This window comes from Rissa tridactyla, chromosome 2 (assembly GCF_028500815.1).
Source record: "Rissa tridactyla isolate bRisTri1 chromosome 2, bRisTri1.patW.cur.20221130, whole genome shotgun sequence".
NCBI lineage: Eukaryota > Metazoa > Chordata > Aves > Charadriiformes > Laridae > Rissa > Rissa tridactyla.
In genome coordinates, this window is record NC_071467.1 from 91,869,953 (window position 1) to 91,897,039 (window position 27,087).

Sequence of the window (27,087 nt, forward strand, 5' to 3'; positions counted from 1 at the left end):
TAAATGCTAATTTCTGTCTTTTTTCGCCTAGCGCTTGTTAGCAAATCACCCACTGAATGAAACTGAAACTTTTTTAGCCATGCAATTCTTACAAACTTAGCCATCTCTCTTACTTCCTGCCTTCAGCCCATGTCTTCAGCCACATACGCAATGGAAAGCTCAAAAGCAGAGAAAAACAAACCAAAAAAAACCCAAAAAACCTCAGAAGCGTTATGAAAAGATTTCTGTAATGTTTGGGATTGCAACAGAAGACTAAAACTGCATGATAGGCCCACCAGAGATACCACGTCTGGATTTACTTTTGCTTTATTTAGTTGACAGACATCCCAGATTCTCTGGACTGCAGGTTTAATAACACCCTCCTTACAATACTTCACAGTGTGGGTGGACATGAAATGTCTGTATTCAAACTACAATGAGCTTAGTCTGGCCATTCAGCATGGCTGTCCCAAGTCTCCTCATTACAGTGTGATCGGCCCTTGCACCTGGAGCTATCAGAGCGTTCAGCTCCCGTTCTGGCTCCATAACAGCTGGTCCACAACCATTGGAAAACAGGGATGCACTGGGCAAGCATCAGTTCCATTGACAACATTTTTCTTTTAGAGTGGAAACGATTGCACCCAGCATTTTTTTGAGAGTTCCTGGAAAGAAGCTGTTTGTTCAGTTTGTCCAACGAGATGCAGAAAACCGTCTCAAGACTAGGAGAGAAAACTTCAGCTTGAAAGTGATCACTGGGGCTGTTCTACCTCTCCAAAACTGCAGCCGCCCACATACTACAGTTTCCTATCTGTCTTTCCAAAGAGACACCTTTCATAAAGCTGGAAGATAGGAGCCACCTGCCCCTCGCAGATGAACGTTCCGGCCAGCAGAAGGCACAAATCAGACTGTGTCTTCCCCTGGAGGGGCAGATAAGGGTACATGGCGGGGGGGAGGGGCTGAGAATTCAGGTATTACATTCTGAAATGTTTTGTTCGTATGTGGCAGGAGTAGGACAGGTACAAACATAGCCTCAGAAGTCCTCCACAGCTGAGGAACCGTATCCATGAAATCCAGCGTGGGGCCTAGCAGAGAACTAAATCAAACCCTCTGTTGCCATTATGCTTCTTCCAGATCTATGACAGTCTGGGGCCTCAGTTTCCACCAGGAAACAGGACCAGGCTCCAGGACCACTTTTGTTCTCTCATCGCTATCAGGCTTGCCCTCCAGTTTTAGAGGGTCCCCCTTGCTTAAACACCGGTTTAAGCACAGACTGCTGTTGCCCTCCCACATGGATCTACTGCTGCTTTTCTGGTAGTACTGAGCTGTGAACTCCACAGCATCCGCAAAACACCGTGGGGAACGCAAACAGTTCCCCAGAATAGTAAAGGTCCTGTCAAAGAGAGTAGACACTCGCCACCGCCACTGTTTTACGGGAGGAAAGGCAAAGGGATCAGTCTTATGTAAAGAAGCTGTGTTAGACATTATTTCTATATTAGAACAGTTTTCCTAATAAAAATAATAGAATATGTTAGTTATGGAATCTTCTTTGCTGTTAGGACAATGACAAACTAAATAAAATCTGTCAGAGATGCCCTAGACACACCTGGCCCCCGCAAGAGAATGGATCAGGTGGTTTACGGCGGTCTTTTTGAGTCCCGTATTTCTGCAGCTGCCCCCAGGACTGTCACCTGTCACCGCTGTTCTGCCGACAAACAGAAACTCCTGTCTCCACCCTTCCTGCACGAAAAGCTGCCTCCGGGGCACCGAAACGACGACAAAGAAACGCATTCCCGCCACGCACCAAAACCCCCGACTGCTGTCCGTCTCGGCCGTGTTTGCACCATTCCCCGCCCGCTCACACCGGCGGGGTGCGGGGGGCACCGGGAGCCGACTCCTTCCAGCCGGCCGCGGGAGGCGGGATGCCGGGATGCGCCGGGTACCGCCGCCCGCCCGGCTCGGGGGGCCGGCGCGGATCTCACCCTTCGTGCCGGCGGAGGCCGCGCGGTGCGTGGCACAGACCCAGCCCTTGGGCAAGCCCGGGCCGCCTCCTCCTCCTCCGCGGCGGGGCGGGCCAGGCCGGCCCGGTCCCTCCTCCCCTCCCGCCGCCGCCGGGCCGGGGCGCAGCGCAGGGGGCGGTGAGGGCGCACCCGCAGGCCGCCGAGCCCTCCCGAGGGAGGCGGCAGGACGGAGGAGAGCGGCCCGCACACACGGTAAGGCACCGCGGACCGGAGGGAGGGGAGGGGTGGGAAGCCCCGGGGCTGCTCCGCCGAAACCGAAAGCCGCGAAGGCGCCGCCGCTGCGGGGTCCGGGTCCCCGGGGGTTGCCGGGGCCGGGGTGGTCCGGCGGGGTTGCGGAGCATCCCGTCCCCCCCTCCCCCTGCCTGGGGAGGGTCTCCCGGCCACCGGGGAAGCCCCGGGGCGCCGCGACGGGAAGCGGCACGGCGGGAGAGCGGTGCGTGCGAGGAGAGGCGGCCTCGGCGGCAGGAAGCCGCCGGGAGGAGGAGGGCATGTCAAGTCGGCCAACGAGGAACTAGGCCAGAGAAAACCCGCATTCGGGCTTTCCCGGGCCCGCGGCGAGGCGGGTGCGTTCGGGGCCGCCCGCCCCGGCTGCGGGGACCGAGCTCGGCCGGAACGGGAAGGCCCCAGCACCGGCTGGTCCCTTCCTCCGACAGCCGCGGCAGGACGGGGCAGCCCAGGCAGCCCGTTCTACAAGAGTGCACCTTTTTGTCACCGCTCCTGTTCGGTGACACGGTTATACCGGTGCAAGCCACTGCAGGGACCCACTCCGTTCCCCTCTCCGCCTTCGCTCTGCTCCAGCCCCGCCGGCGCTCGCCGAGTGTTTCCCTCTGCTCTGGTCCTATGAAAACCCGTGTGTCATCAACACCTTCGCTTCCCTGGGCTTGGCTCCTCCTCGCCTTCCCATGGGATGCCTTTTGTAACCTGCTGCTGGTCTGACACGGGCATTTTCTTTGCTATTTCCAAAATAAAAAATAAAAATGATTCCTCAGTGAAAAGAGGCAGTAGCTGAAAACCCTTAGCATAAGGGAAAGGTTTAGGTTTAGGAGTGGGTTATGAGAGTTACAGCAATAGAGTTGAGATGCACTGACAGCTTTTGAAACATCCACACGTGCAGTATTTTTGTCTTCAGCTGCATGGACCCTTCCCTTTATCTCCCGTTACCCGTATCGGTGATACCAGCTTTGGTTCCTGTTTGTTATTCCCTTCCATTCCCCACCGCTAACTAAATGGCCATGAGTTTTGGTGCTTGCAAACTTGTTCACTTTCTCCAATTATACCTTGTAACACCTCTCAAGAACTTGCGCCCTGTGAGTATCATTAGGCCAAAAGGGCTGTAATTACTGTGTGACCTTTTTTTACGTTACCACACTGATGCACCCAGCAATCCTCCTTAACCGTGCGGGCTGCGCAAGATCTACATCAGATCAGTAACAGATTGTTAGACTCAGCAAACCGCTTTTGAATGGTGATCAGGCCCGATATGACCTAATGACCAGGTCATGATTCTTGGGAGTTTATGTGCCCTTTGGAGGTTAGAGGGGAGAATATAACCATGGTGTTAAAAAGAAAAATGCCACAAAGCCACTTATTACACTTTTCACGGAATCTTCACGGAATCACGGAATCTTCAGAGTTGGAAGGGACCTCTAGAGATCATCTAGTCCAACTCCCCTGCTAGAGCAGGATTGCCTAAAGCACATCCCTCAGGGCTGCATCCAGGCGGGTCTTGAAAATCTCCAGAGAAGGGGACTCCACAACCTCCCTGGGCAGCCTGTTCCAGTGCTCCGTCACCCTCACTGTAAAGAAGTTTTTCCGTGTATTTGAACGGAACTTCCTATGTTCTAGCTTGTGCCCATTGCCCCTTGTCCTGTCGCTGGGAACCATTGAAAAGAGCCTTTTATCCCTCTCTAAAGAAAACCAAAACATACTAGTAGGCAAAAATCCCTCTCTTTTAGCAACCAGTTTTCAAAGTTTTCATAACACATGTTGGCGCTTGTTAAATATGAAACCACCCCAATACAGATGTTCAAAATAGCATATTAAGAAAAAAACCAAACTGCTTTATAATCAATCAAGTATACAGATGGAGGGCTACCTCATAGAACACAAATTTACCCCTAGAAGTACGCGTAGCTTCTGTAAGGTTTGGCTAAACCAAACTACAAAATTTCTGTTCTCTTAACCACAGATATGTAGTGTATGCACTGGTGTATCATAAGTGGATAGTTAGGATACATTTGAATTACCATGAATTACCAATAAAGAGCAGTAAGCTTGGAATGAACTTGAGCCTTCGAGCTTCTCTCCTTGATTTGTTTACCAGCTAACATCAGACAATACCTCATGTTAAATAGTGTACCGAAATAAGTAGTCTTTGCTTAAAAACCTGGCTACAGATTGCTTTCCTGTGATACCCATCCTACAAAAAACTTTGGGTTTGAAATAAGTCCTAGGGTCAAAAAGCTTTTACTCAGAGTACCTTAGTACTTAATAACAACAACAACAAAGGGTAGTAACATCCTAATAGTAGAGCCCAAGGAAGAAGGTTCCCTCCCTTCTTATGAGAAAATTCCCTGTGTTGAATGTTAGCCAGCTTATTTCAGTAGATATCTTATGATTTCAGAAGTTATTACTTCTTCTGAATTTCCAAGCCTTCTGGTTACCGTGATGGCATGCTGCTTGGTAGCAACAGGCATTAGCAACGTAAATAGGAACAAGGTCCTATATTGTTGCAGTTTGAGGCAGAGCTGGTTTTCAGCAGGTTGTATGGTATTGAATGGCAGCCCCAAGATATCTATAGTATTAATGCAACTTTAGAAATTCAACAATACATGTTAATTTTCATTCACAAGAAGAGCACGTGCAATTCTTACAAGAATAACTACTACCTAGATGCATAATTACTGTTAGCATGGTAAAATTACTGTTAGCATGGTAAAATTACTGTAAATATGTGACTTTGAACCAGTTCTTGAAAGGAAAACCCCAGATAAAGAAGCAAGATGTTACTTCATGCCAAGTTAAAGTCTCATGACTGAATTCAGGCCTTTGTACCTGTGACACCTGCCCCATCTGCACAACAGTCAGTAGCACCACCCCAAGAAAGCCAGAGAACCATCACCAGAAACCTCCAGGGAGACGAAAGCTCAGGTAGGAGAGCAGCAGTGAGTATTCCTGGCACTGCTATGAGTCATTTGTTACTCAGCTGTTTGATTAACTGTAAGGCAATTTAAAGAAAAAAAACTAACAAACAAAACACAACAACAATCTCTCCCCTAAAAAGTATAAGGCATAGCAGGGCTTACCTTCTGACTAAACAAATGTAGCCATGTCCTCAGTCCTGTGCTCGTAATGCAGGCTAGCACTCCAGCAAGACAAAATCTGCATCCTTTCAAAGTCAGGAAAGCCGAAGAAGAAAACTCTAAAGAGAGTGCACTGCTCCAGATCTAGAGATGTTCCCTGTCTATAGGGCAAGAGCCCATTGAGTATATATCCACTTGGAAGAGGAAGCTCTTGCTTTTTCTCTTCTACAGGCACAACCTTTTTTTTTGTTTGTTTTTTTTTAATTAAGTTTACTCTTCCCTATTTTGGCTTGTCAGTATTGAACTGACCAGACAATTTCCAAATCTGCCCGTAAACATCCCTCTTCCCTCAGGCACCTACTTTCTCCAGACACTTTCACTACCTCCTTAGCTCCCAGGCTCCAGAACAAGGCGGTGGAAATTAGGCTGCAGCTGATATTTGTAATAACATTAAGCAATCTTTTCAATTAGAGATTTGATGATACAGGTACACAGTAGTTTACAGACAGTTGCTTGCTGGTCTGAAAAATTTGTCGGTCCCTTTGCTACACTATTTAGGCCTCTTAATTACCCAAATGAGCCAACCTACTGTTGCTGATAGCAGCGCTTGGAAATGGTGCCTTTCTCCCAGTTCTGTATATCTGCGTCATAGTCACCCAAGAGGAATGGAAACTAAACAGCCCTTGGACTTCGCCTTTTCTCAGCAAACTCTTTCTTTATTTGATGGAAGGTGCTTAAGGTACCTTCAGTGACGGAAAAAAAACAGAGCTTGTGGCTTGCACCTGTGCTAGCAATTGAGCTTGTTGGCACGTGCCAAAGGTACCGGCTGTCCAACCTTCTTTTAAGGTTATAGCTCCTGACAGACATGTTAGGCAAGAGAGCACGACAGCTTTATCAAAGGCTTAAAATTATTCTGGCGTCCACTGGGGTTTACTTATCTACCCATTTCACAGGCTCCCCCAAGCTCTCCTTCTCTTTTGGTGCACTTAGGAGATATTGCAAACCTGCACAATTTCTTTGTTCCTCTTCTTTTTGAGGGGCAGGAGAGAAGTTGCCTTATGTCCCCACCACAGTCCTTCCTAGCACTTGTCTCAGACAAATTCAGACAGCCGTGAAAAGAAGTTTCCCACGGAAGCTGGGTTCTTTGTTTCACCCTGCAGAGAAACCTTTTATTTGTTTGTTTGAAGCTTTAAGCAAATCCTGTAGAGCTGGATTTGCAAAGGTGCCCAAAAGGTGGCTCAGAGTTGTATAAGTATCCGGGCACCTGACAAGCCCATGTTCAGGCAAAGGCGCTACCTGCCTTTGGGACTGTGGCCCTTGATTTTTCTGGCTTTCAGTTTTTGCACATACAAAGTGTAGGGACAGTGCCGATCTACTGCATATTATATGGATAAAAACTATTTATTAAAAGCACTTTGAAATCCTCAGGTGAACAAATGGTGTTACATCGATTTAATGTAAGTGTAATGGGTTGACAGGATAAATTGTTGGGATCTCTAGGTCTGATCCTGTGAGAATGACAGCATCTTTGGTTTCAAACTGAGGTCCTTTGTTCATAAGGGTCACAAGAGTATACGCTTGTGTCCCACTCCTTACGTAGACACTTACTTAGTGGAACAGCTAAACGCTTGATAATGACACTTCTTTCTCCTCCTGTACGCTACAGGTCCAGAAGCACTAGGGTACTTGACTTTGTTTTAATTGCTAAGCCACAAAGACTGCAAACATGTCGCTGGAAGACATCCATATGAACACCCAGGATTTGCTTGAAAAAAAACAATTAGACGCTGGAGGATTTGGAACAATTTCTTTATGCTTTCATAAGAAACATGGATATGTAGTATTAAAAAAGGTGTATACAGGACCCCAGCGCACTGAGTAAGTTACAGATCTTTGTTCTGATTTTTATCTTTCAGTTAGTCTAAGGAATCGTCTAAACTCAATGGAGATAAATCTAAATAAAGTGTAATAATTTGAGATCTTTGGATTCTGGAGTTACTATATGTGGGGAAAATACTCTAAGACAGTACTAGCAGCTGTCCTGAAAATTTTTCTTTTTTCCCTTATGAGCCAACTTTTTTAGTTTTAACTCATTGTTCCAGTGGAGTTCCTGTTTTCTGTTGCAAAGTGAGCATTACTGTGAATTTTTAACAATCTTGTACATTTAAAGAAAGGCAGGAACTCAGTGGGCACGTGATATTTTCAAGCTTACAGATCAATTTTCAATACAGTTGTCCAACCGTAGATGTCCACTACGAGCTAAACACACATGAGCTGTCAGCAGGACTCCAGCCCAACATGTGTAATACCAAGAATGTAACTCTCTGTCCCTTGAGAAAAAGCAGAGTGAGCCAAGCCCACTGATTTAATTCAAGGATTGAATTAGCTGTTGATTTCAATGAATTCAGGTCACATTGCAGCTCTACTACCTCAGAGCCGTGATAAACCTAAAACTCCCGTGAGTCATCCACTAGAGAGAGACAAAACCCCATATTCTTCTGGTTTGGGTTATAATAAATAAATTAACAGAGTTTTTATTTTGCCAGTGGAAAGTGAATTAAGAGACTGTAGTAGTTTGCAGACTGCACTGACAGCTGGGGATGAACACAGTTAAAAAGGACAAGCTTGCCTAGTTTATTTTGGGGTTTGTGTTTTTACTTTCCTGCTACACAGGTTCATAAGTTTGTTTTTCCTTAAAGTCTTGAATCAAAAGTCTTCAGCAAATTTACAGATGAGCCTAATGCAAACAAAACGGCCTCCTCCTTCTCTAGTACTGGAGGAACACAAAAGGAGGAAGCAATTTCATTTTAAGTCATAGAGTAGGAAAGCATTAGCGAGCAACATAGTCTCAAGATTTTCTTACAGCGTTTTGCCCAATAACTAGAACAGGAACAATAGTAAAAATAAAGAGGATTTAATATAATGAGTACCATTTAACACCCTTGGTGAGCTCCCAGCTGTGTACCTGTGACTACTGATGGATTTTACTGAGGCCCAGGTAAAGTTAGGCTTTGAATTCATTCTAAACCACTAATTGTTAGTAAGTGTTATCACCATCCAGTATGTGGGTGGATCCCCTGTAGTAAATCCAATTGAAACATGAATACCAGCCCTTTGGGAAAGAGACCTGTATAGTTTCCTGTACGAGAGGTAGCGGGGTGTGTCTTGATCCTCGTCCAAAGGCTCTTTCAGCCCTGCATGTCCTGATCCCACCCCAGTTCAGCGATTTCAGCAGTGCACCTACAGAAAGAATGCTGATGTACTTTCTGAAAAGCAGGCCTTAAAATCAGGCAGAGCAGACAGTCTCTGTGCAAGGCATTTGAGACTTAGAGAATATAACCTGGCATGAACAAAGCTGTATCAATTCAAAACCAGCTGAAGGTATGGTTCATCTTACAGTGGCTCTAGGGAGGTTGACATTTTTGGTCACCGTTGTCATTATGAATTAACAGCGTTTTCATCCCTGTGTTCTTTCTAGCCTGACACCTAAGTTCAGTGTAATGTCTGTTTTACAGATATAATGCTTCCCTCCTTGAAGAAGGCAAGATTATGCGCAGACTGCAGCATGACCGTGTGGTAAAACTACTAGGTATAGTTTTGGAAGACGGCAACTACTCCCTTGTGATGGAGTACGTGGACCGGGGGAACATGATGAAAGTGCTACAGAAAGTGAGCAGTGAATTGCTTCATCCCTTGCCACTCCTTGGGGTTGATATGATGCTTGAAAGGGACAGGATGTTACTGCTGTCTCCAAGGAATGGAGTCTTTAGTTTCTCATTCTTCTTTCTTGTATGAAAGAGCCAGCGGCAGCCCTGCCTTCTCTAGAGACAGCAGAGGACAGCTATGGCTTTCCTGCACGTCAAAGAGGAGCAGATGACAGTTATAGGTTTGGAGTTGTAGAAGTGTTTGTAGAGATATGCGGAGAACTTGCTAAAGAAGAACACTTCCATAAATATGGAGTGACTCTAGAATTACTTTAATGCAAAATTTTAGATCCGAGAAAGATCTTGGCTCTTTTTTACCCTGGCTTGAGCAGAGGTAGTCTTGGGACTGAAAAAGAAAACTTTTTTAAAGACTAATTTTTAATTTGATGATTGCAGTAGCATTTTTTAATAGCTGGTACTTCTGTTCTTTATTTTAGCTCCCACTGCCTTTGTCGGTAAAAGGGCGTTTTGTGCTGGAGATCGCAGAAGGAATGCTTTATCTGCATGAGCAAGGCTTCGTACACAAAGACCTAAAACCAGAAAACATCCTTGTGGACAGAGATTTCCACATTAAGGTACTTGTTAGAATGTAAATGAAGCAAGCTGATGATTTGGGTTGAAGAATCCAGTTCAGCTGCATTCGTTAGTATTCCTGATTGATAGATGAACTCCTTTGTAGTCTAGCGAGCTATCGCTAAGAGAGCGTTAGCAGTGGATAATTGAAGTCTGGTGGCCTATAAAACCTCTGAGCTTGAGGTTTGTATAATCTTTCCCCCATTTATGAAAAAAAAAAAATCACTAAGGGTATTTAAAAAAATGAATAATATTGTTGAGAATTAATGAAATACAAATAACAAAACAGCTAGAAAGAAAAAACAAACCTTAACATGCAGAGATTGAAACAAAATAAAATGTCTTATGGATCGTGTCTTTTGTCCTTTATTGCTGTAATTTCTCCTCCTGCCTTTACCTCTTCCTTCTTATTCCTTTCCTTCTTTTGCCTATTTTCTTTTCCTCTTTTGTCTCTTTTTTCCCCTTAGTCATCATTGTAAAATGACAGCCAGCAGCTGCAAAAAAAAAAGCAGCAGGAAGCTACTTCAAAGAGTGGTTTATAAGCCTGTTCCGAAGCCCTTCTATTAACGTTAGCGGGCTTTTGGATAAAGACACGTAGATACAGAGTCTACTACTGAATGAACAGTAGAATTTGCAGCAGTCCTCATCAAATGTCCTGTCTCTGGCCAAGGTGAGTTGCTGAAATAATCACCCCATTACAGTATGAAACTACAGAATAAAATCCTGTGAAGAAAGTTCTGTCATTCAATATTTCTCAAACATATATTAGTGAGAAGGGGGTTGACAAGGTTACTATAGTAGCAAGTCCCACTGCAGTATGAGCAGCTTGTAGATAAGAGATATAAACTAATTTTTTTTAAATCCCCCCCCCCCAAAAAAAAAATTAATTAATCATGATCTGCTTTAAATGTAAATTGTATGGTTTTTTGGGTTTCAGCTTGTTTATATGGACAGGAGCGAACTAGGCTATCATCACTGAACTGTAACCAGGATCAAATTCAGAATTAGATCAGACTTCCTTAAGTAACTTGATCAAAAGTATAATTTAAGGTAGCTGTTGTATGATTTATCTGCTTGAATGTGTCTGACATTGCCAATATTTATAAAGAGAAACAGTTGTTATAGGAAACTGCAAATGTAGGAAGATTTATATCATATCTTCCTCTATCACATTAGACCTCCTCTCACTTGTAGACATGAACTTGGACTCCTGCTTCCTCAGCAGGGTGTCACTTACGTTTCCTCTCCCTCAGAATACATGTCCTCTAAATTTAGCCCAAAGCTTCAGAAACTCAAGAGGAACAATAAGATAGTTAGAGGCAACAAAAGAGAAAAGCGACTTAGAAGTGAGGCAAGGCATCACCTCAGTTTTATCTGAAGTGATTGCGTTGCACAGCTCAGTTTGGTAGCTGCCTGTAGCCGAGAGAGGCAGTCACATTTTCTTCTGTCTTTCCTCTCCTGTTGACCTCCTGTTCCCTTGGTATTAGCACTCATGCTAATCTGACCACTTTGCCCTGATTTAGGAAGCCAAACCAGCAGATTACGACTTGCCTCATTGGCAGTGCTACCCTTCTGCTGGGGAGCACTTGGTTCAGCCAGCCATTTGAGTGCCGGGCGCTAGGTCCTCCCAGTGTCAGGTTAAGTGTCAGAGCTGGAACAGGAGGAGGAGACAGAGGCTGTGGGGAAACAAGGGAAGGATTATTTTCTTCACCTTCAGCCGTTAGTTTAGTTGTAAAACTCCACCCTAAGGTTTCAGTAATGCCACCTTGTTAAGCGCACAGTACCCAGCTATCCCTGCTTTAACTTATTCCATGCTATCCTTTTCCATGTCTCTTTGGCGTACACATCACATCACCTTAGATCCTATTCCTCCCCCTTTCTGTAGGAGGATCTAAGGAAATTGAGTTAAATGGATTCTAAATGGAGAGGGCAGTGAGGGAGGAGGGATATCTGGCCATCTCATAGATTACTTCTGGATTTGAATCTCAGCTGCTTCTGTTCTGCCACGAGCACTGTAAGCAGATCTTGAATGTAATTGTCAATGCGAGCAAAACCAAGCCTTTTTCATTACATTGTGTGTTTGTTCCAAGTGTGGTTAAGTTAATAATGAAGGTTCAGCCTAATGGTTCCCAGTTGGCAGTGATACTTTATTTAGGCAAAAAAACCCCACTGATAAAATGACAAATAATTTGCTTTCCTTTCTTTTTGTTGTATTTTTTGCAGTGCTTCATTTTTAGATAAGTTACTACTAACTATTCATTATAAAATTGAGCACTGCGTGAAATACTTGTTTATCTCCTCTTCATCCCAGCTCTAGCTCTGATGTGTCTCATTTTTCAGATTGCAGATCTTGGTGTTGCCTCCTTTAAGAACTGGAGCCGGCTCACCCAAGAAGAGACTGTCCGACAGAAGCAAATCAAGAGCACTTTCCAGAACAATGCTGGGACCCTTTTCTATATGGCCCCTGAGCATTTAAGCTGTCTTAATGTAAAACCTGTGGAGAAGTCAGACGTATATAGCTTCGGCATAGTGATCTGGGCAATTTTTGCTGACAAAGAGCCATATGAGCGTAAGTTACTCCCAAAAAGACACTATCACAAAATTAAGTTACAAATGTTAAGCATTTAAAGTGATAAAGTTAAGATTAGTAGATTAAATCGCCTATGCCCAAAAATGGCACCTGTTCAGCATCTCATGGCCAGTAAGAGGTATCTGTTGCATCATTCCTGACTTCTAAGCGTGGACAAGAACATCTGAATTGAAATGCAAGCATGAGCCCAGTCTCTTCACATCCACGTGGTATGGGCATAAACCTGCACTCAGTGGCAGAAGACAAACACTGGGCAGGCCAGGATGGATACACTATTTCCTAAGGTGGGCTAGTTACGTGTCCAGAGTAATGTCTTTATCATTTTGAACGGATTTTTTGTTAACGAAACAGCTGAACATTGTCGTGTGGCCATCTTTGTGTTCATACCCAGCGCAGAGCATAACTGAGATTCAGGTTGCGGAGAGCTAGATCTGTCACCCTTACTTGCACTGGGCACATCTTACATGTAAAAGTGAATTCATTAATCTTAAAATAAATCTCTAATCTGTGGAAGTCAGGGCAGTGGATTCAGATTCACTAATGTGAGAGACTTGTAGCTGTACTTCGGGCATCTTTGAAATCTTCTTTTACATATCCACGAACACACAGGAAGCTGCTTTACTGTTTCTTTTACCTATGGAAAGGTAGCAAAACTCACGATCGGGATCTGATAGGAAGTTTTATTTTTCAGATGGTATAAATGAAGCCCAGATTTGCTTTGGTATCATGAATGGAAATAGACCAGACATAAAGGAGATCACTGATAAGTGTCCAGTGGAAATTATTGACTTAATGAAACAATGCTGGGATAAAGAGTCAGAGAAACGGCCAACCTTTGCAGGTAAGGCATCGCTTTGGGATTACTTTTTTGTTATGTGTCTGTCAGTAGTTTGTAATGCAGCAAAACAAACTTGAGTGTCTTCTTCTTCAAATATAAATTTTTGCTTTGAAAACAGAAATATCAATTCACATGCCCAGTAAAGCCTGCTTCCTGTACCCTGACTAAAATGGGGTATGGTCCAACATCTACAGATTTGAGAAATACTAGTGAGTGGATGGAGCGAAGACACTTTGTACCTGCTGATAATTTGTCTTCAGCATAGTACAGTTTTCTTGCTGAAATTTACAAAAAGCTAACATCAAAGGACAGAGTATATATCTTGGGTATGACTGAGAAATTACTCTATTGAAACTAGCTTCAAAAGCTGTCCCAGTTTAGCCTCCCAGGAGAAACGCAACAGCCTTTGACTAGCTAATCGTCCTTTTGTGTGGTCAGGTCCCAAAACACTTGCAATCAGTAAAAGTCTTGACTGAATGGTCTGGGAAGGAGACTAAGAGCATTCAGCAAATATAAGTCAAAATTCTTAATCTCATCTTGTCTCTTCTTCCTGTGTCAATATGTAGTGCCAAAAAAAAAACCCAAACCCAAAAAAACTCAATCCCAAAAAAACCAACAAGCAAAAAAAAAAAACAAACCACCACCAAACCACAAAAAAAACCCCTACGCTTAACAGGAAATGGAGGTTTGGATTTAGACAGGGGCACCAAGAACTTCATAAACAACAGGCATGTACTTAAATACTCAGAGGAAATATGTATACCAGGAGGAACCCATCTACTATTTCCATATATAACCGACATAATCTACTGCTACTGGATTGAGTTTATGCTTGCACTGGGTCTTAGCTTCTAATTTTCCCATATGCAGTCTACTGATATTTACCGTGTTAGTAGGTTATTTCAGTAATTCCATCTTTAGCAGAGACAGGCTAGTTGTTTATCAGGTAGCTGAATGTAACTGAATGTGTCTTATTTTTTTTAAAATGGGACAACCAATCTTTTGGCCAGTCAAGTCAAGGTGCTGTCAGCCACGGATCGTAGAAAGAGAGCTTTCACCCTCAAAAGCAATACAACAACAACAAAAAAAAAATCCCTAGAAATCATCTTATTCTTGTTACTATATTAAGGCTAAATGAGCCATGTGGACAAATTCCAAATGTATGTATAATTTTCTTGCTCCTGACTTCATACAAGTCTTTATTCAATCCTTATCCATGAAAATTAACAGTATAAATCACTTATTTCCCATTGAAAACCACTTTCACTTAGTTCTTTTCTTTTTGCAGAAATTAGTGAAAGATACAAGCCATTTTACTATCAAAATTTAGGAAAAAATATTGAAGATGATCTGAAGAAGTTAAAAGTGAGTAAATTTCTAAGCATTTTAAAGCATCAGTTCCCCATATCCTCTTTCCCTGACCCCAGTTATAGCCAGACTCTGACACTTTGAGACTGATCATGCGCGACCGACCTGATTTCCTTCTGTGGCAAAATGTCTGGATTTGTGAACGAGGGGAGAGCGGTACATCTAATTTACCTCAGCTTCAGGAAGATTTTCAACACTGTCTCCCAAAATATTTTCGTATCCAAGTTTGGATGTTACTGTTTGGATAGGCAGATGAAAACATATTGGATGGCGAGTCGCAGAGGGTAGCAGTTGATGGGTCCTACTTCATCTGGAAGCCAGTAACAACTGTGGTCGTGCAAAGGTCTACTATGCTGGGACCTTCCCTGGCTTACTCCTTTATCAGTGACCTCAGGGAAGTGATGGAGCGTACTCTCATAAGGTGCACAGGTGACACCAAACTAGGAGGACCAGTCAATACAGTTACAAGGGCAAGGCTGCCAGCTGCAGGCTGGAGAAATGGGGTAACAGGAACCTTGCGAAATTCTGAAAGGACAAGTGCAACATGCTGCACCTGGAATAACCCCTGGCTTCAGTGCCAACTGGGGGCTGCCTGGCCAGGGAGCAACACTGCTGAAGAGGACCTCAGTGTGGTGGTGAGCAGCAACCTGGGCATCAGCCACAGCCTGCCTGGCAGCCAGGAAGGCCAGCAGCATCCCAGGGTATACCAACAGCGTGACAGGCCACAAATCAAGCAGATCTGCTTGGCGCTTGTTAGTCCTGCCATATGAGATGGGGCTGAGGGACCAGGGAAGTTTCAGTCCAGACATGCAATGGCTTGGGGGGGACATAAATAGCAGCCAGCCCCTATCTCTGATGAGTTTATTGAGAAGACAGAGCCAAGTTCCTCACAGCAGTGCATAGTAGGAGGTCAAGAGCCAGCGAACATAAACTGAAAAAAGAGAGATTCAAACTGGATGCAAGAGGAAAAAAAAACACTTTTCCCCATGAGGACAGCTAAGCAGTGGAGCAAGTTACTTAAGGAGGTTGTCCAGTCACCATCGTTGGAGGTTTTCAACACCCAACTGCACAAAGCTCTGAGCTACCAACTCTGATCCCATAAGTGACCCTGTTTTGAGCAGGAGATGGGCCTGAGGTCCCCCAAGGTCTATTCCTACCTGAGTGGCACCCTGATTCTTTGATAATACTTTGCAAAAGCTCCTCATATGTCCAATTAAGTCTCACTCGTGAAATGAAATGTTAATTTTCCTAGAGATTCAAAAGTGCCAGAATCTGATTTAGAGTAAAAAAAACTCTGTAAATTCTTGATAATTTTTTGTCCTGTGTTCATTGTCTAACGAGTGTCAGCCTGCTTGAGACGAGGAAGCTATACCATAGTAATAACAACAGAGGAAACTTGAAATTGGGTGTTTTTTCTGAGCGTCCAAGTTGGTTTCTCTTACTTTTCTAGCTGTAGGTTTATGAATTATGATACAAAGAATGATTTCTTGAATGAAAATAAGAGAATGAGAACTTCTTGAACAATTGGGCTGATTATGGAACCTTTTTATCACAGATTTTATTAATTTAATCACTTCGGTAGTACTGATGGCTATCAGTGAGAACTCCTGGCATTAGGGGTTTAATCTTTGCAGTGAAGTGAGACTCAGAAGGATACATACCAAGTTATTTTAACTTGGTATGGAATGAAAGAAAAGCAACTTTCTTTAAGGAAAGAAAAACAACTGCCTTTGTGAAACCATTTATTTACAGTTTTCTTTAAAGTGTGTACTTCTGTCACAAAGTCTACAATTGTGGAAATGAAAGTTCTGGTTTAGAAAACACGTGATGTTTATGAGGCATCAGTGACTGTTCAAAAAAGCGGTAGAATTTTGCAAAATTAAACTGATGAAATAAGTTTCCTGGACTGATTTGACCAAACTAGCTCACAAATGTGAGAGTATATACATCTAATTTATGATAGTGTCCCCAGATCAGGATCATGGCCAATTATACTCACTGCCTTAGCGCTCTGCAAATATACCTCTTAAATCATAGGGACCAAAGGACTATTTAGAAAATGGGCCATGAGTCTATTACTTTCTCAGGAAGGAAAGCATCCATTCCGATCAGGGCACAGAATGCAAATACAGCATCCAAGGCAAGTCAGGGTGGTGAACTACTAGTACCATGTCAGTAGCAACATGAGTTATAGGGTTTGGGCATAGCCTTCTCCCCCCACAACTACCAACCGTGGAAGCAGAGTCCACAGCCTCCTAACTAGAAGGACCACAGAATGGTTAAGGTTGGAAGGGATCTCTGGAGCTCATCTGGTCCAGCGCCCCTGCTCGAGTAGTTCAGTTACTCAAGTAAAATCTAAAGACCTAGGCTGTAATGCACTTTAGAATGTCATCTTTTGCTTTCAGAAGGAAGTAGATTTTTTGAGAAGAGATAGTAGTTGTTGATTTTTAATCTGTGAAAGTACGTACAAACACACGTACATCCTACTTTTAGAAATTATTTTATGAGTAAAAAGCATGGGGGGGAATTGAAAAATAGTTTTTCCAGGCAAAAAAAAAAATTACTTACATGAAGTCTGAATAATGGGAACATCAAAAGAGTGGAACAGGAATGGATTTTGCCTTCACCCTGTTGAAGTAAGGATGACTGTTTACAGAAAGGAAATTGTACCACATCTTTCTGAAGATTTGCTCTGAACTCATTGTTCCTAATACTTTTCATAAAAGTCAACATGGCCATACCTGAATGTAAATCTTCTTCGTCACCTCTTCCCTGTTCATGAATGTACTTACTAGATATAGATCCACAAAACAGGATGCACGTTTGCTACCTTTACCTCAGCAGCACCCTCTCACTGAGGTTGCTTGCAGACAGTCTAGCTATGAGGTCAAGACAGTCACTCCAAAACCACTCTGGATTAAGCTCGTACTCATGTAGGCAAGGGTGTTGTGTCGCCAACTCGGAGTATTACATACTGCAGTTGCATTGCAGTCGTTCCTCCCTTTGTTGAAGAAAAGATTTTGCGATTTCGCCCATCTGTAGCAAAGCAGTGGGTATTTGGGTATTTTCTGTCAGGCTGTGCTCTGTGTAAGAGTATGGCATCTCTTCCCACAGATGCACAGAATCTGTTCATCCAGACCGCTTCACTGTGAAGCTGTGCTGTTTCCTATTCTGCGGGTCCTTTGGTTAAGTTTTTGCCTGTAACTCGATCATTTGTTCTTACTTACATGCAGAAAACGTGGCCCGAGTCAAATGAACTGCTGGATAGGATGCAATCCCTTCAAATAGATGCTGTATCAGAAGATGCCAGTAATAGTCAAGTAGGTAAGTCACTAGCACGTCATTATTCTGTGTATTCTGCCAAAGATAAAGTTGTGTACACGTACAAAGTCAGAAATCTTACCATTAAGGGGTTATGAAAAGACTCAGTTATTGAGCACTTCAGACAGAATTGTAGTCACTGTAAAGATTAAATTGGGTCCCAAAAGTCATACTTACTGTTTTGAATTTTCCACAGTCTACAGTTTGAACCCATTTCATTTTACACTCCCTTTCTTTCCTCTCCCATGCTGAAAATTTTAACACTAGGCTTTTCAACGGTCACTTTGATAATTACATTGCATACTTAATCTTTCTTCCCATCCTTTTAGTCATGCGAACTGCTGGGCCTGTAGGCTTTAATTTCATGAAGACTTTACTTTTTCGCACTCCAGCCTTTCTTATGAATGCTCTGAATATGACCAGGATGCATAGTTACAACATATTCCTTTGTTTATGATCATGGTCTCTATGGAATCTATCTGAGGAGCACTAATAGATTAATTTTATCTCCTTTCTCCAATATTTCCCATCAAATCTTGGATGAGTTGCATGTTTCATGTTTTTATAGAACGCTCTCTAAAATACGTGATGATATAGTTACAGTTCTATAGTAGTGTATCTGGAATTCTTTTACCAAAGTTACTTAATCGCAAAGGATATAGGATCATATTTGCAACACTGATTTACAAGCAACAACATCAAATTCAGTAGAAATAAAATCCTTTTAAGTTTGCTCACACCATTTAAGAGACATTATTAAATCAATAGTGTTAAACTGTAACACGCAACTAGTAAATTTTCCCCAAAGCTAGGTTTGCTGTAACTGTTCCTCGGTAGAACTGATGGACTTATTAGGGCAGCCCCACTGCTATATTTTTAAACGAGTATAATTACATTTCCCTAGCAGAAAGAATCACGTATGACTTCAGCAGATTACAGACGCTCTTGTATTTTAAATACAAAAGTTTTATTGTGAATCCACACTTTAGAAAGATACTATCTTGACAGCTGTCAGTCAAAGTCAGGGTTTTTTTTCTCCAGTCAATGGGCATTACTCAGGCAGTGGTAGTGAAAGATATCCCACAGGATCTGTTCCTACATCTCAAGCTTGCCCTGGAGAACGGATGTGATATAGTTTATGCTAATACTGAATTGCTAATAGCTGTCACTTTTGATGAGATTCTTTCTGTATTAGCTTATTCCTCCCACTCCCTCTCTAGCAGCAGAGCGAGTCAGACTGAAGGTGTACTAATATACAGCCATCAAAAGGAACTAGTTTTGGTCCTGCCTAATACAGACTGAATTAACGTAATTTGGAAAAAAAAAAAGAAAAAAAAAAGAAAAAAAAAAGAAAAAAAAAAGAAAAAAAAAAGAAAAAAAAAAGAAAAAAAAAAGAAAAAAAAAAGAAAAAAAAAAGAAAAAAAAAAGAAAAAAAAAAGAAAAAAAAAGAAAAAAAAAGAAAAAAAAAGAAAAAAAAAGAAAAAAAAAGAAAAAAAAGAAAAAAAAAGAAAAAAAGAAAAAAAAAGAAAAAAAGAAAAAAAAAAAGAAAAAAAGAAAAAAGAAAAAAAGAAAAAAAAAGAAAAGAAAAAAAAGAAAAGAAAAAAAAGAAAAAAAGAAAAAAGAAAAAAGAAAAAAAGAAAAAAAGAAAAAAAGAAAAAAAAAGAAAAAAAGAAAAAAAGAAAAAAAGAAAAAAAGAAAAAAAGAAAAAAAGAAAAAAAGAAAAAAAGAAAAAAAAGAAAAAAAAGAAAAAAAGAAAAAAAGAAAAAAAAGAAAAAAAAGAAAAAAAAGAAAAAAAGAAAAAAAAGAAAAAAAAAAAGGAAAAAAAGAAAAAAAAGAAAAAAGAAAAAAAGAAAAAAAGAAAAAAAGAAAAAAAAGAAAAAAAAGAAAAAAAAGAAAAAAAAGAAAAAAAAAAGAAAAAAAGAAAAAAAAGAAAAAAAAGAAAAAAAAGAAAAAAAAGAAAAAAAAAAGAAAAAAAGAAAAAAAAAGAAAAAAAAAAAAAGAGTTCACTGGCATTATCCGAGCTAAATAGAAGCACATACATACACTTTATTCCAATTTTATAGTGGTCTGTAAGAGTCTCTTGCTTTAGTCAGTGTACAATGTTTTCTAGACAACTGTGAAGCTTTCAGAACTTCTTAAGAAAGCATCTGTAGTCCTACCTTTAAAAACACAAGAAAAAGTAATAACAAGCAGATTTTTACATTCTTGTTTAGTCTTGGAATGCTGCAGCATGATCCAGATCATAACTCAGTGTAGTTCAAGACTTAAGTAGAGCTTCCTTTGATAGTGAAAATTAGTTCGAAAGACGTAGATGATGCAAACTGTTTTATCTGGTAGGTGTTACTTGTGAAAGTGTATTCTTTTGGACTATGACAAATAAGCTAGACAAAAAGGATTCATCATGAAATACCTAGACAGGATATTTTACATAATCATTTGCAAACATGACTTTAACAACAAATTATTTGTGCTGTGTGAAGTGACACCTATTACAGCGGTGTTATTTTCCATCCCATTACACTCCAATTTTGCACTGATTAAACACTGGTTAAGGCCAGTGGAGACACACTATTAAATCAGACCCTTCAAATGCCTCCAGGACCTGTTTGTTTCAATGGTTGAGAACTTGATGTCAATATAAGCAGAGTATGCAGTGAATTCTGACACCACTTGACTAAGCGAGATTTTGACACCTATAGCTTAAACAAGCCTATACTTCCTAGATAAAAATCTGTAATACTTCTCAGTGAAGGCATACTATAAAATAAAATACAGCTTATGCTAGAAGTAATGTTATATTTTCACCTTTTTATATTACTGTAGTATCGAAGGTAGATTAATAGATTCTAGTGTCATCCTAACAAGTTATATACTTGCATTTGGATGTATTTCAAATATTTACTTTTCCTCCCTTTTAGATCAGCCTAACTCTCTACACAGCTCTCAAGGTCCCATGACCAGTCAGATTAACGAAGCTCTGTTTGCTGCCTCCCCTGAAAACCAGCCTGTTGAGAGCTGTGAGACCTCATTTACACCTGCTGATAATCTAGAAAGCAAACTTCAGTGTGAATACAACTACCATGTATTCGGGAGCCGGATGGATAAAGCAATTCCACCTATAGTATACACCCCTGAAATGAGAGAGGAAGAAAGGAGACGAAGAGTTTCCTATGATCCATTTGTAAAGCCATCTCCTACTCCTCAATGGAACGAACTGTATCCAAGAGCTGAAAAAACAGGATCAAACACTAATCCATATTTTTGGCCACAGCCAGCTGCAACAGCACTGAAACAGGGAAATGTGGATGTTTTTCGTGGGCCAAACCCTAACAGTCTTCTAACGGGAAACACAGAGGGTCTCTATGGATTGCGTTCAGCCAATACTTTTAGCCTAAGTAAACCTCCTGTACCTGAATCGGGCCTAAACCTGCAGTCACAGACCAATGCAAACTGGTACCCAAAGAATGCAGACACAGATACAGGTGAGATTCCGCCTCCCCCACCACCTGTGTTTCTGAAGACCCGCTTGTTCTTTAAAAATGAAGCATCCAGGAGTGTTTCGTAGTTTATGTAACGACCACCTGCTTACTGCTAACAGTTGATCTGTGATATAGCAAAGGTGAACTTCTTTCGTGAAGTTGTCTTTGTTTATTTGAAGTTAATCCAGGCTGCTAAAATGCTCTAGCTTTGACTTCATTATGCTGCTTTCACTGATTTCAGGCTGTTAACTTCAAGCAAACCATTTCTAAAGCATCACTGTAATAGAGGAGCACCAGACCCAATGCCTAACTCTTCAGCTACCAGCCAAATGACAGCAGATACTGCTACAGCAGCTACCAAACCCAAGAGCTGCTACCAGTCCTTCTAGGAAAGCAATGGAAAACTTTTGACTCTCAGAAATGTAACGTTTATACCATAGGTTTTGCTTGTGCAGAAACAACATTTGTAGCATTTCAGAAAATAGATGGGTATTTTTAGCTTGATTTGCAGCAAGGTAAGAGACTCCTGAGCTCAAGTACCCAGCAAGGCGCATAACTGTTTTCTCCAGAAAACTGCCTGGTGCTTCTGAGCCTCTGTCGATATTTGCTAGTGAGCTGTGGACTAGAAAGGTGTGGAGACAAAGAAGAAAGAGAACAAATTAACATTGGCAGAAAGTAAAAATAAATGGTAACTAAAGGCCTATAAGATGCAACTTTTAGGAACTAGAGGTAGCATGAGAAACGTGAGCCTGCTCCTACTAAATATTGGATATTTTTAGTGTGGCATTCTTTTCCAGATCGTCTCACAAGACAATCAAGGATGCCTAGCTGTTTACAGGCAGAAAGCCACAAAGGTGTTGTTCTATTAAATTATTTATGCAGAGGCTGTGACTAGTTGTTTATGTGAGTTTATTTACTGAAATGAATCTCGGAGCTGTCATGTCAGAAGGCAGGGATTAGAACTGTCAACATCACTAATAAAATCTGTTTGAAAGAAAAAAAAGAAAAAAGAAAGTTATAGGGAGGCTGTGTGCAGTAGTGTGGCAGATATCAGACTGAGATGCAGAAGAGCTGCATTACAGCTCTTCCTTTGAGTTGTCGGGTCACCCTAACCCAGTCACTCTTACTGCCCCATCCTGAGTTGCGGAGCTCATCTGTGGGCATCCAAATCGATTACTGCCCTGGGCAGGAAGTTACATCTCTGCTGGACATGACTGGCACCAGTGAAAGATGCAGTGGTGTTCCATGCCTTTGCTAGAGCCGGTCACAAGCAGCGTGCTAATACAAACCACAGTCAGTCTCAGCAGTAAGTAGTAGGAGCACACTTGGGAGTTCTGAATTTTCCAATTTGAATACCTGCTAAGAGGCAGCTCAGCCCATAACTGTGGCGTGCTGTGATCCCACATTGCCGTCTACCAGCCAGGTATTCATACACCCACGTGGAAGCCCATTGCCCTCATTGGGATCCAAGGGTGATTAAGGCTATTAGTCACTGAGAAAAACCACAGTAAGGTCATTGCTTTAACTAGAGTTATTCAAGGAGATGCAATCCTGTTAATTAAAAAGCTTCTTGTCTCTTTGTATTTAAGGGCACAAACTATGTACTCATACTGTTATAAGTATGGCAGTCATTCTTAAGTATATGTGCTTTTTTTGTTTACATAATGCTTTTGGCATTTTTTTTTTATTTTCCCCTCTTTTTTAGGTAACAAAGATTCCACTTCTTTCACAAGGGGAACTTTTACATATTATCCTACTGCACCCAGAGTAAGCACAGGTAAGCACTCTAGCCTTCATCTGTCCTGGTACCCAACAGGCTATGCATTGCATCCTGATCAGTAAAGCAAAAAACTTCAGGGTCTTGAAATAATTTATGTTGTTGCTTAATGCCTCTAACCATAGCCGAAGTTATCAGTACCAGTATGTAAAACTAAGTCCTGTCTCCAAGCAGGACCTGTACACACCGTTAAATGTGTTATTTGATGGATCAAGGACAACAACTTTTATGTTCTCATGCTTCTAAAAACGTGAAGGCATTGTAAGATCTCCTGTATACCTAAGCCGGTCAGTTTCTTAGATTGAATGTCAAGTTGCTGTGACTATACCCAACTCCTGAGCCACACACGCATTTGGGACACCTCTCGGTTTTTGCTCTGAATTTTTAATACAGATCTCTAGCTATGGGCTTCATGCCGATCAGCCTTCATTGGTGCACATGTCTGTACAGTTCAACTGTCTTAAACCCCTGAAATTCTGTCCTGTCCCTCAGGAGTCATTAATATATGCTCCTTTCGAGTTGGAATCTTGCTTGGGGCACCCTGAACTCTTTAATTACAAACTGGACAAGCTTTGAAAGGGTTAAGTGGTTTACACTTACAAAGAAAACTTGAAACAGCAGGTCTCTGTCTTCTTGACTATATGCCCCTTAGAGTCTCTAGATGATGGCCTAAAAGTGTCAAGCAAGCAAAGCGTAGAGGCTTGGGAAAGGAGATTTATAAGCGCAGTAACTTTTACTGTTAATATTGACAAAGCATTTGTACATGTTTTCATATCTTTTGCTAGATTCATCTTATTACCAGATAAGAAAATAGCAAACACATGAGATTTCTTCATTTTTTAGCTAAAAATATGAACATATTTCCTTGGTCCTTCACCTAAAAAAAAAAAAGGATACAGAAATCATAATATTTTGAGACATGATAAAATGCATTCCTTTTGTGCAACTTCTGGAAACTAATCATGCATACATATAAGTATTTCTGACTAGCAGTTTCAGGTTAGCAGATCTTAAATGCATTTAGTCAGGTTTTTATACGTGACCATAGATTTCCACACTTCACATTGCAATTGGGTGTGTAACAAGGTTGTTTGTGCATCTAGCCATCATTTTGGGTGATTAAATACAGAGCTTCGTCTATCATTTTAGTTATCTATACTTCAGTTTTAGGCCCAGATTGTGATATACAGCATTTAAACTAGAATTAGAACATTTAATGGATGACTATCCCAACAGAATTCAGAAAACATTGTCAAGAGAAAACTGATGTCACCTAACATGGCTAGAATTGTCACTTAGTTTCATGTTATGTGTGGAAATCAGACAACTGTAAGCAAAAGATACCAAATTAGGTGTTTAACTAATCACAGACAGTAAACCACAGTCAGAAGCTCCCAGAGTTGCACAAAATTTAGCGGTGCAATTGGTTGTATATACATGTTGACTTTTATTGCTGAGGATTCAGGCATTAAAAGAAAGGAGTAGGGGTTTTTGGTAAGGTATCTCAGAAAACATTGTAGTCTTGCCTTAGAACTAAAAGTACAGAACAAGGGGAAGTAAATAAATATTGTTGAAACAAACACTGAGCAAGTAGTGAACTGTAAAAATAGATACAGCTGAAGAATACACACTTAGATAGCAGGGATGAAATACATTGTGAAACAGAGACAGCATAGTATAACATGGAATATAGAAACATTACGAGCAACTAGAAATGATTTCCTGTAATCGTGCAGAACTTGGAAGTCCTAACTGTCAGCCTGAACTTACATCTATGAAAAGTAAAGCTGAGAGGCAGAAGGCTTTAAGATTTAAACAAAAAGCGCTTTCAAGTACAGACCTCTTGAAGCTGTTAGCCAACAAAAAGTGAGGCTGCTACCACGCATTCCTGAAGCGCAGGGAACATTATTTACAGTCTAGTAACTACCAGCATGTAAGGCTTGGTTATGGCACTTTGTCACAGAATAGAATAGGATGGGCTTTTACTAAAGTACCTTTATGTCACGCTGCATAATGAAAATATGCTCATATTTGCCAGTAAATGGCATTAAATGCATATAAAACCATTTAATCACTTCCCTGATTAGCAAAACCTTCCTCCTCCTTATGTTACTTCTTGGCATTTTGAACCGTATGCACTTGTTTATAAAATTGTATTAAATTCCCTTATACAGAAGATTCAGTCAAGTACAACATAAGTAACAGTTCTGGAATTCAAATTGGATCCTACAATCACATGAAGATTGAAGAGCACAATCAACACATCAGCACTTCTCCTGTTGCTACAGAAGCAACTTACATGCATTATGAAGCATCGGGTATATTTGGTAAGAGAAATATCTTCCTAGTTTTGATGTATTCTCCCCATATATTTATCTGGTACAGCTTTCTCCCTCTGATACTCAAGAAATAACTGTTTGGGTCCTTTTCTACTTCATACTTAAGAGCGTATAAAACAAGTAAGGGTTTGTGCTGATACTGCTCTGTAATACCACGTACCTCATTTGTCCTGTAGTTACATGATCTCTTAAGAGACACCAGATGCAAGTATAGACGTATATGCATCAAGAACATGAGGAATAACAACACTCAAATTGGTAGAAGCAAGGTTAGGACTAGTGGTCCTTGCCCAATTTATAGTTTAAAACCACAGAATAACCTGAGTTGGAAGGGACCCATGAAGATCATCGAGTCCAGTGCCTGATGCCACACAGAGAAACCTAGAAGTTAAACCATATATCTAAGAGCATTGTCCAAACATTGCTTCAACGCTGACAGGCTTGGGACCACGATCACTTCATTCATGTAGAAATTAGAAGATTTTGGAATTTAATTTATTTTTGTTGGTCAATACTGAGTTAAACTATCCTGGCACATTCCTAAATAAACAAATAAATAGTGTCCCAGAATATAAAACATATCATCTAGACATCAGTCAGATGTATAAGAACTCTAGGAAGGAGCTTTTCAATTTTGCAGGCTTAAGTGAGAAACTATGATCGCCTCAGATCAAAAATCAAGTCCAGCAACTGACCTGTGAATACACATGTTCTGACTGGGAGTTTCTTTCCTGGCATCATTGGGTAATACTGGTTTCATGAAATCCACTTCTGATTGTATCACTAAAATTCTGTTTCCACATATTACCAATAAATAGTTGGGGGAGGACAGGCGAGGCAGCAAAAGGAGCAGAAGCATTAAACAATGCCGTTTTCTTATACTCTTTTCCTTTTTGCAGATGATGCTACTGTCCTGACTGATAAACATTTGAATCTAGTGAGAGAAAAGTTGGCTAAACAGTGGAAGCACTGTGCTCGTAAACTGGGCTTCTGTGATCCTGAGATTGATGAAATTGATCATGACTATGAACGAGATGGACTAAAAGAAAAAGTTTACCAAATGCTGCTTAAGTGGGTAATGAGGGAAGGCTCCAAAGGTGCTACAGTTGGAAAGCTTGCCAGAGCCCTCTTTGGCTGCCAAAGACTGGATCTTCTTACTAGTTTGATGCAAATCAACGAGGAATAAGTTGACTGAGAACTGGGGAAAAATAAGGGTGTTTTTTCCTAAAGACCTCCCGATAACAAGTATTAATTTTGAACAGACTTTCTGGAGCTCTCCTTTTTGCACAGACTTTTTGGAATACATTTTTTCTGCCAAGCAGTTTTCAGTAAATATCTCCAGTAAATCAAAAAGTTTATGTCAAGATAGTTGGTCTTCCAGAGGATAAAAGAAAATAAGCATCTTCCTTCTGAGTAAAATGATTTTTTGAAGATAATGACAACCAAATGCAATAGTAGTATTGATTCAAGGAGAACACGTTATACAAAATTTCTATATTCTGTCTTGAAACACGTTGGTGAACAAAAGCATGTAATTTCAGCAAAACTAATATATTAGTAATAGTATGTGAAAGACTGACTCACTCCTTGAAAAACTTGGACAGAAAACAAAATCAACTCTAAGTTTTGCCAGAAGTGCCAATACTTAGAAGGGTACTATCCTCAGATTGACTCAGATTGCTCTAAGTCAATATGATATTATTTTTTTAAATCTTTTTATAATGGTTATTAAATACAGTTGTCTGTAATTATGCAAAGAGAAGTGTGAATAAAAGCAAAAATTATTTTTGGCTTTAAAA

The 27,087-nt window shown here is 41.0% G+C and overlaps 1 protein-coding gene across 1 annotated transcript; it reads left to right on the forward strand.

Moving 5' to 3' along the window:
* Positions 1 to 2,051: 2,051 nt before the first annotated feature.
* On the forward strand, positions 2,052 to 27,087 carry RIPK1 (receptor interacting serine/threonine kinase 1). The gene is made up of 12 exons (XM_054192398.1): positions 2,052 to 2,189; positions 6,966 to 7,177; positions 8,815 to 8,968; positions 9,441 to 9,578; positions 11,917 to 12,145; positions 12,858 to 13,007; positions 14,293 to 14,369; positions 17,606 to 17,696; positions 20,612 to 21,175; positions 22,878 to 22,949; positions 25,124 to 25,276; positions 26,188 to 27,087. Exons 2-12 carry the CDS (start codon positions 7,026 to 7,028, stop codon positions 26,472 to 26,474), a joined length of 2,067 nt encoding a protein of 688 aa, XP_054048373.1. The 5' UTR covers positions 2,052 to 2,189; positions 6,966 to 7,025; the 3' UTR covers positions 26,475 to 27,087.